The sequence below is a fragment of the Triticum dicoccoides genome, chromosome 3A (genome assembly GCF_002162155.2).
Source record: "Triticum dicoccoides isolate Atlit2015 ecotype Zavitan chromosome 3A, WEW_v2.0, whole genome shotgun sequence".
Classification (NCBI taxonomy): Eukaryota; Viridiplantae; Streptophyta; class Magnoliopsida; order Poales; family Poaceae; genus Triticum; species Triticum dicoccoides.
The window spans coordinates 571,689,546-571,699,872 of NC_041384.1; the positions used below are offsets into that span (position 1 = coordinate 571,689,546).

The window sequence follows — 10,327 nt, forward strand, 5'->3', positions numbered from 1 at the left end:
CTTTTTGCGCATCCGACATGAGCTCGTGACTCCTCTTTCTTCTCCTCCTTTGTGGTAAAACAATGCTCGTGCGCATCGCAGACATTTTACTCGCCACGGCTTCATGGAGGCCCTCCCCTTCTCCCACGTGTTCCCCATCACTTGCCGGTTCTTCGTTGGCACGGTGGCTTGTCCATTCTCCCCTACAACTTCTTCCTCTTTGTCATCCAATCCAATGAATTGTTGGGAGCTTGGCCATCATTTTTCTTCAACCTCTTGTCGTTCTTGAGGTCATCCACAAGATTTTGCCACTTCGGTTTGCCCTTCAATTTCATCCAACAATAGGTAGGATCAAATGGCTTCTTCTCGGGTTGTTGGTACAAAGTGGCCGTCAACACCATCTATCAAATAATAAGTAATCATGAGAATGCGACAAACAAAACTAGCAACGCAAATGATGGCAAAACGAGCAATTCAACTTACCTGACTTGCGATTCCGATCCCACTTTGATTCCGACCAAGCACGAAAGCATAGTGGCAGACAAACTTGTTCACGTTGTCTTGGATGATTGACCATCTATGTTGGAGAGAGGCCATATTGCGGGTGGTATAGATAGGCTTTGGCTCCACATATTTCTCGTGTTCATGATAGTGCTTGTGGATATTTTCTCAATACTTGTTGCCCTTTTACTCCATACCAGATATAGGATCATGCTTGTGGCCCACCAAGATTCAACCAACAAAAAAACCTCAAAGGTTGTGAGTATCGGACCTCTTGCCTTGGGTTTCTTTGACCTTTTTCCTTGGTAGTATGCGACGTTCCTCCAAAATCATATGTAGGACAATTGGTATCCCCCAAGTCATATTCCATAGGCTTCGTAGGCTCTTGACCCTCATTGATCATGTCCAACATGAAACTTTCATAAAATGATCATGATTCCAAATAAACTAACGACATATGCAACAAATTGATTCAATAGCATATGCAACCAATTGATCCAATGGCATGGCGAATAATGAAAGAAGCGATACAAAACGGAGCAAAAAATGTATCGCGTCCTACTACGACATTTCGTCGAGCGGGGCCTGGGCAGACCGGGCGCCGGCGCTACCCATGCTTGTCCGCACCCGTTCGAGTTGCAATGAGTGTCACACAGTCTCTAGCGCCTCCGGTTGCGTCCAGCCATCCAAAATCGCCCACTCGGACGTTGGATCATTGTCAGTCACGGGCGGGGCGGATGGCGGCTTCCTTGATGGCAGCAGGGCGGACGCGGGCGGGGCACAACGGAGGGGACACATCCACGTTGATGTCCATAAATTCCTTAGACAAAACTTCCTTCGCCTCCGGTTCCAGCTCGCGCTAGCGGGCGCGCCGCTCCCTCCTGACGGCGTTCTCCACCTTGCAGCTCACCCTCACGGACGATGCTGATGCACCATGCGTGCCGGCCGTGGGCGACGGGGTACCTGATGATGACATGTAGGGTGGCATCGCAGGTCAATAGGACGGCCAACTCAATTGGTACATTGTAATCATAAGATCATTTTATGATGCTTACCCGCCTGATTCAACCATCACAAGTCAGGTCACATGCCAGGGTTGAAATGCGGAGTGAAGTGGGTCAACTAAGAACTCGCCAGTTCAGCTCGCTAGATTTGCTGCCGCAGAGAGCATATGTCAGATGACTCGAATCCAGCATGACCCAATATAATCATATTGTACATTGATGTATCAATTACGACAAAACAGCAACCAACAATTCAACTTGGAGCTTTTACACCGCTCATAGGATGGCAATTGAACAATACGAGCCAAACCAAATAGCACTTCTACATGGTGTACATAGGTTTTCAACCATTTCTAATCAGCTGAATACAACTGTGCACATACATCTTTGTCAAACGTGTATCTATTTTCTGACAAAAACACTATGAATGTTTTCAGAACATGACAGCAGCTGCGAGCCAGATGCAGAGCTTTTTACTATACAATTGTGCCACCGTGGCCTTCCTTATTCGAGGAAGTTGATCATACCTCGCAGCAGGCCGGTGTGCATCATGGAAAATATTCCAGACCTACCGTGATATGTACAGCTGAAGTACTGACTAAAAGGGAGTACAAACAAATCGCATGGGCGCACAGTTAAATATGAGTACTCAGCAGTTCTCATCCCTCACGTAGTCCGGAGGCAGCGATGCACACCTTTCATTCATGTGAGCGTACGGTTCCATGGTGTTGTATCCTGGCAGTTCCATTCGATACCTGCCCTTGATTTGGCAAAACGGGAGCTTCACAGTGTCGTCTTTGTTGCACCACGACGGAAGCCGTGTCATGTTGGCTTCAAAGAAGTTCAGGATGTAAGCATCTTTTATCTGCATGGCAATATGGAATTCACAGGTCATGTGTTTATAAGTGAAAGATTGTAAAGTCATCCAAATCATTAGGTATTTGCCAGAATAGGCAATGCTGATAGGCCAGCATTTCACTCAATCAGTTACTGAGATAACCCACCCTCTTTTTTACTGGACCGGTTTACCTAATACCACCACCTATAAGCTCATAAAGGCTCAAACTTAAGATAAGATTTCAGGATCACTCACCGTGAACTCCGTGACTTCTATAGAGCTGGAAATTGGTTCAAAGAGTCCAGCCTCCTTGTACATCATGAGGACGTAGGCCACACAAGATGCTGATTGGCCATCAGTATAGACCCAATTATCTTTCTCAGGAATTGTTAGCAATTTGTCAAATGTCATCCCACGTTTCTCTGATTCCACTATGATTTCAGGTAGATCAAGACCCTGAAATAAGTGGCACCGTTACAAAGACTACTTAAAAAAGAAGATTGCCATTTAGCATGAGAGAACTGTAAAGAACAATGATTTTTTTGTGCGCGTAAACAAGGTACGGATCTAAAGGTGAAACTAATATTGTGTCAAAACAAGTTAAGCACCTTCAAGGTCAAATTGTATAGTCAACAAAATCAGTTTTAAGCTCCAGTATCTCAAGTATAGGTCCTCGGTATATAATATTTCTTGAACAGCCCTCAGTATGGTACCACGGAATATATAATCCTAGAGAAAACCATTTAGCACACAGATCCTTTTATATACCCCTTTGTTCACACAGTAGGTTACAACGTGTGGTTGATAAAATGAAACTAGTACAGGTATCTCTTATAAAGAGCTGAGAATGTAAATCAATCAGCATTCAATTTTCAACAGGGTTCCATTTCAGAGCCCAACCTGCATTTAAGAGCATTTCAGAAATTTGTACGTCATTCAATCTTGATACTTCACTTTTTATATGACATGGGGCTGCCAAGCCTATTTAAAAAAAAGGTACTCCAATAGAGTGTATGTTAAGTTTTCCAGTAGGCTGTAGGAGAATAAACCAAGTTTGCTCTCTAGTTTCACCTCGGACTTTGTGCATGGGTTGTTGGTTCATGGTATATGCAAGTTACTCTCTCTACTCTTTTATTCTGTCACATCATCACATAGCCAACATGGCAAATTATATCGATGATGACATCATCAGTATTGGAGATGCCCAAAATAGATGATAGTGTTCAGGTTTATAGGTCCAGAGTAAATGCCACGGTATCAAAGGTTACTACATTTACATTGTCCATTCCAGCAGGATTGTGGTCACACAAGAGCTTATTGTCACAAACTAATGAATCAGCTAGATGAATTGAACTACCAAAACTGGGGCCAGGTACTACCTAGACAATTAAAAAAATCATCGGGTGCTGAAGAACAGGCATCAAGTAACCAAACCAAGAACGAACTGTAACAAAAACAGAGCACAGCTATTGGAAGTCAATGACAAATTAAAACAAACCTTAGTTCCCAGCCGCTTGTTAAGGGCTTCTGTCCACATGCTAGCCGCGTAGTCTGGTTGAAGCTTGTTCCACACAGTCATAACAGATGCAACCTAAGTCAATCATTAGATTTAGGTTACTACATCAGGAAATAAATCCTGCGAAAGTGCATAGTCCAATCTCATCGGTAATGCTTAAACTGCGATGATATCTGATACTACAATTTATAAATATGAGAACATTTTGTCTAAGAATTGTGCTATAAGGTTAAATATTAATGTTCTAATCTGTGTCATAAACCGTATGCACCATCTAAGCTACGAGCCTCTGAAAACATAAGCCGATGATATACATATGAACTAATAAAATAAACATTAGCAAAATGCTCTTGGAAAACGTATACATAAATCATACCACGTGAGCATCCAATGGTGGTGGATAGTTGTTACTTATAGTATCGATCCAACTGAAAATCATATTATGATACCCATAAGGCTTCCCATTCATTTTTTTCGCATAAATCCAAGCTGCTGTCTCATTAAATTTTGCTCGTAAATCTTGACGTAATGGAAGCAATGCAATCTGAGGATTCGAATCATCCTTTGTTGTTTCAAACTCCCACCATTCTTCCCATGGCAAGACAGCAATAATATCCTCTCCCTGCACAACTCTGTTTGTTAGCTTAATTTGCAAGACTGAAACTGATATAACGCATGTGGCAAGAAATACCCTGCAGTAATAATTTGTAATTCAAGCAGAACAACATCTAAATATGATCAGCACTTGGTAGTAACATTTCCTTTATTTGTCTTCCATACAAACGTTGGAAACATTACAGGTAAAAAACAAAGATTGAAGACAGTTTGCAGATATAACTATACCTATAGCCAGTAACAGCAACAAGAACATTATTTTCTGGTGAAATATGCACATTCTACAGAATGCTTTTAAAGTGTGCCCCTCTTAATATGGCTGAAATAACTAATACAGATATACCATGCAGTGCAAATTCACTATCTATATTGTCAAATTATTCAATAAAATAACTGATAATTTGCAAGCATATAGCAGTTCTTCACTTCTCATCCTTCTAGGCAAAAAGGAAAGGAATTAATTCATTTAGATCAAACTATGGGATCTTACTCAGTAAGACTGCTGTAACTAGTTAATCGAAATAACAGACAGCTAGTATCTACAAGTGTCATTTTATCATGGCTATCACATAGGGCAATAGTTAAAATGTTGGATCTTTACTATTTTTCAGTTCTGATACAGTAATGATCTTGTACAGGTACCTCCTCATTTTCATGACCAGATTCTCCAACCCACAGCTTTCCTTCAGAGTCCCTCAGGCAAACTGCAGTATGGCCTGCATAAGCTCCGGTAACCCACTTCTCAAGGGTTTCAAAACCACCCCAGCGTCCACGGATTTTTGATAAAACCAAAAAATCTCCAGATTGGATGTCATCCGGATTTAATTCTGAAACCCATGGTTTTGGCCGTTCCTCAAAGGTCGCACCCATATGCTTTTTGAGAAATGCAAGGTTTGCATTCTCGCCCCATCCAGTATTTGTGAAAAGAGGGAAAACATCCCAGAGTGCTCTGAGTGTCCCGATTGTTCCTGACGGCATGAGGAAGATGGACACTCCATTATGTTTCACCTATTTTAAGATAACAAAACAGCGCAATTGTATCAACAATGTTAAATATCAGTTGTAAACAGAAGAAGCATCAGTTACTACAAAATACTTACATAGTCATATTCCGCCTTGCTTTCCCATTCTTTGATTTCAAGGGTATGCTCACGGCCTAGAAAGTAGTAATCCCATGTAACACGGTATGGAGTTGCAAACACATACAGATCCATGCAAGTCCAGCTATGTGCTTTCGTTGTCTACAGAGAGGAAAGGTTAGTTTCAAAATGGGTAGCAAGACAAGGAAGATGTTTGTATAAAGGAGGGAAAAGAAAAGTACTATTTTAACTTGTACTCAGGGTAGTATTTAGCTTTCTAATCTAAAATCGTAAAAAGTTGAGCAATAGGCTTCAATTGTGCAACCCACGACCTTTATAAACAAATGAATACTGCCTTTAATCTAATAAAAACAAGACAACAAACATCATATGGAAGATAATTCTGGCTTCTGAAAGTCAGAACACACATGGATTACATGAATACCCAATATAAGTCTCAAGATGCAAGTCGGATTTCCCCCATCCATCCTTACGGCATAAAATTGATGGGAACACATGATATCTTGCTCTTGTATGCATTGTACTATGGATAGTATTTAACAATCAAGCAATAGGTTGGAACATCATACTGCCTTTCAATAGTAAGTAGCAAAATAGTTTGCTCTCAGTGTTGTTAGGATTGGAAAATAGTATGCTCTCTGTGTCGTTAGGAACAGCCTTTGGAACAGTCGTTAAGGGAGAGCCAGTTAATCAGGATAAAAAGTTTGAACCACTCTTCTAGTGGACCCCAGTTGCTGTCAGCATGTAAATTAAGAATCTATTTGAAAAAAGAAAATATCAACCTTAAGCATCCATGTGGACCTTACTGATTAAAAATCCCCATTTATGACTGCTTCGAGTTCTCATCGCTGAGAATTGCAATTCCCTATAGTGCAATTATAGCTTTCCAATCTGAATGATGACATGATGCTAACAGCCATGAAACATGATAGAGCAGTGCATGTACTTTGCGGTGATTATAATTATTTTTTTAGCCCAATCCGTATAAGGACTAGTTATGTTCCCCACAATTATAAACTAACAGGAACCAAGTTTTGATCACGCAAGGGGACACAGCTAAGAAGTGTACTAAAAAAAGCAACAGCTACCATAATTGAGCTATAATGAAATCAACCCATTTACCAAACCTACAGGCCACTGCTCAAAACTACGAATCCCTGTGTTCGATATGGCGATACTGGAAATACCAAAATCGTGTCAAGATCGTTCCTGCAGTCACGGATAACAAATCAAACCAACTGACGAGTTCCCCATTACCTCACTAGGAGAGAAAGTAGTTCTACCATCCACCCGACCGAACCCAAAAGCGAGTATAATAATAAGCAGCGCGAGGTGGGTCTCGCACCGGCGTTCACCTCGAGATGGACCGTGCCGCCCCCGAGGCCCCCGTCGGTCCCGTTGGCGTCGCGGAACTCCATCCACGCCCGGTTCTCGTAGAAGCAGGCCCCCTTCCATTCCGCGGCGCGCGCGCCGTCGCCCCCCGGCACGCGCGCGGCGCCGACGAAGGCCGGCAGGAGGTCGGCAGGGCCCCGCAGCGCGAGGCGGCGGAGGAGCGGCCTGGCCACTGGCCACGGCAGGAGCGGGAGGAGGTCGCCGGGGAGGAAGAGCGGCCCCTTGAGCAGCAGCTGCGGGAGCGGGCCGCGCGAGGCGGCGAACAGCAGGGCGGCGACGAGGAGGGGGAGGAGGAGGAGCCTGAGCCTGGTGGCTCCCATGGCGGGGGCCTAGGGTTCGGCCGCCGCCGCGCCAAGGAATTCAGATGCGGGGGGGATTGTGGCTTGAAACAAAGGGGGGAGGAAATTTTGCAAGGTTTGCTTGTTGGTGGCGGCTCCTCGCTCGCTTGTTGCTTCCGTATCGAGTTGACCGCCGTGCTGCGTTGCGTGCGCCTTGCTCGAGGTAACAAACAACAACGACGACGGTTCGAGGCTTGCGATGCTGTTTTGCTCCATTTTCCAATTGGTTCAGAGTTTCGTAGATACCAAGCCAGCGAGAATCGTTCACGAGGCGGGTCAAAAATGGTTAGCGCGTATTTCTGGCATATTCCAAGGATATACACTGCTAGTACTGTCTTGTTTGCACAAAAAAAGTGGAGTGGTAGTACAAAATTGCGACGTGTCATCGTCATGAACTCGCTGAGTTGGACACGGCAGTTGAGGATGCAGTTAAGTGGCGCGCGTGTCACTCTCGCAGCCACGACGCATTTTCATTTCTATCCGCAATCACATGGGAGGATAAATAAAAGAAGTAAAATCCCGTCTCCCGATCTTGATTCATCAGAATCAGAAATAAAACAAAAAACCTATCCGGAAGTTAAAAAAATGAGGAAACGCCTATCCCGAAGTAAGCTCTGCGGCAGTTCGTGGTGACCGCGCTCTGCGGCGGACTTTGTGGGAAGCACCGTGCCGTACCTTGAGGTGGACCGTGCCGCCGCCGTACTTGGAGCCGGAGTCGTTGTGGAAGACCAGCCAGGCCTCGTTCTCGTAGAAGCAGGCGCCCTTCCAGCCCACGGGCGCGGTGCCCGCCTGCGCCGGCCCCGCCGTCGCCGCGCCCACGAACACCGGGAAGATGTCCGACGCGCCGTGGAGCGCGCGGAGGGCCGCCATGGCCACGCGCCGCGGCAGGAGGGGCAGGACGTCCGCGGGGCTGAACGGCAGGGCGGTGGTCAGGATGCCGCCGCTGCCCGCGCCCCACGGGGCGCCGCCGTCGTCTGCGCCGGAGGAACGGAGGAGCAGCACGGCTGCGAGCGTGGCTGCTGAAAGCAGCAGTAGAGACACGGCGGCGAGCTTGGAGACTGCCATGGTGGTCTGCGGTTGGGGGAGATTTTGATCTGGGAGCTTTTTTTATATGCGAGGAGGCTGGTGGTGTCGGAAACGCACTTGCGTGTCAAAAATGGCCAGCCAGCACGGTGAAGACAGCAGAGGTGTTTGGTACGCAAATGTTTTTGGTTGTACCGTGTGGCTCTGGGCCCTGGAGTTGTTTCACCGTCCAATAGACAAGCTTGCACTTAATGATACTCCTTGATTACTCTAGTTGTGTGGGGAAGATGTCAATTTAACCGTAAACACACTTGCAAAACGTCTGCTTGCAAAGAAAGTCTTTTTTAGAGGTTTTGCGGAGTTGAGAAAAAAAATTGAGCCATGAGATTTTTTCTTTTCTTTTTGCGGAAAAAAGGGCGAGGCCATATATTAAGTATCACAAGTCCTTAGAATGCACACTTAGAGAAAAAAATACATCCAAATTCTTAGAGGTGCCAAAATCTTCTTCCTCCTGCATTAGAGGCGCCCACTGTGAGATCGATTTTTTGTTGGGCCTCGGCCTCAGCGGAGCATATATGTTCAAACCTCTTATAGAAGCAGCTTCACAGCTACTTCTTGCGAATCAATCTGTAGTTAAATGGTTAGAGAGACTGTGGTATTCTCAGCCCACCAGGGTTTCAAATCCTGGTGCTCGCATTTATTTCTGAATTTATTTCAGGATTTCTGACGATACGCATTCAGTGGGAGGAGACGTTCCCGTCGACGATGAGGTGCATACGGTGACTTCGTAAATCTCAAAATGATATGCCGACTCAGTCTTTCGAAGGTGCTCATAGGGAAGGGTGTGCGTGTGTACGTTCATAGGGGTGAGTGTATGCAGGTGTATATAAGCGCTTGTGTCTGTACTGATGTTCAAAAAAGCTACTTCTCTTGCGAATTTATTTGGTCCCTTAGTATATGTATTACAAACGTTATATGTATTACAATGATTTTAAAAAACACTTCTCTTTGTAATTCACAGCTACCTCCTTTCTCTGAAATTATTTGGTCCCTTGGTATTTTGGGTCAAATTTTGACCTTGGATTTAACTAGCAAAATATAATCGTATACCACAAAAGAGGATCACTGCAAATTTCTTTCGAATACTAATCTAATGATATAATTTCCATGAAATATAAATTACATTTTAGTATTTAAATCTATGCTCAAAATTTAAAACAAAATACGAGGAGTAATAAAGGGAATGGAGGAAGTACCACCTTAACCCCGAAGAATAATTTGACACAATGCTTAATTTCTGCCTTAGTGAAACTCAATTCAACACTAAAAATATATGGGAAATCTAGGGAAACATGGTACGCAACAAAATTTATGCTACACGATCACACCAGAAACACTATGAAGACTGTGGTAACGATCAAACTCACCGACGAGCAGAGTGGTGGAAGCAGTGAAGAGTCGGTGTGTAACATCCCAATTTTCAATTTGGATGTTATACATAGGTCATCATATGCATATCATATTTTATTTGCATATTTGGTTGGGATCCTAGAAATCTTAAGCAACTTAAGGACCCAAGGAGAGAGTTGGGGATTTCATAAATCTTCATATTTGAATTTTCTCAAATTTGAAAAGGGGATCAATTTAATTTTTATATTTTCCTCTAAAATTATTTCCGATATTACAAATAAAAAGAGAGAAGATAATATGACTTCTTCAAAAGAAAGGAATATTGGAGAAGAAAATTTCAAATCAAATTAAAATTTTATTTGGCTTTATTGCTATTTTATTTGAATTTAGAAAAACTATGCATTTTTGAAAATTGTATTTTTAGGCCAAAAAAAGTTCACTTTGTTCTAGATAATAGGTTTAGGCGGCGAAAATTGTTTCTGGTATTTTTAGATTTTTTATTAGGATTTTTCTTCGGGCAAAATTTTATTTAAAAAAATCTTCTTCCAGCCCGACTGAGCCAAAGGCCCAGCCGAGCAGGCCGGCCCGCCTGCGCGCCGCCGCCGGAGCTC

General features: G+C 43.8%; 1 protein-coding gene across 2 annotated transcripts; it reads right to left on the bottom strand.

Moving 5' to 3' along the window:
* Positions 1–1,675: 1,675 nt before the first annotated feature.
* LOC119269259 lies at positions 1,676–8,366 on the bottom strand. Of its 2 annotated transcripts, none has more exons than XM_037551056.1 (7): positions 7,959–8,366; positions 5,554–5,694; positions 5,096–5,461; positions 4,215–4,460; positions 3,821–3,913; positions 2,578–2,778; positions 1,676–2,349 (listed from the first exon to the last, which is right to left on the bottom strand). In XM_037551056.1, the coding sequence occupies exons 1-7, from the start codon at positions 8,346–8,348 to the stop codon at positions 2,134–2,136; spliced, it is 1,653 nt and encodes a 550-aa protein (XP_037406953.1). In that variant the 5' UTR covers positions 8,349–8,366; the 3' UTR covers positions 1,676–2,133. The 2 variants fall into 2 exon arrangements, with proteins under 2 accessions (XP_037406953.1, XP_037406954.1); XM_037551057.1 differs by lacking the exon at positions 7,959–8,366 and adding an exon at positions 6,909–7,471.
* Positions 8,367–10,327: the final 1,961 nt, after the last annotated feature.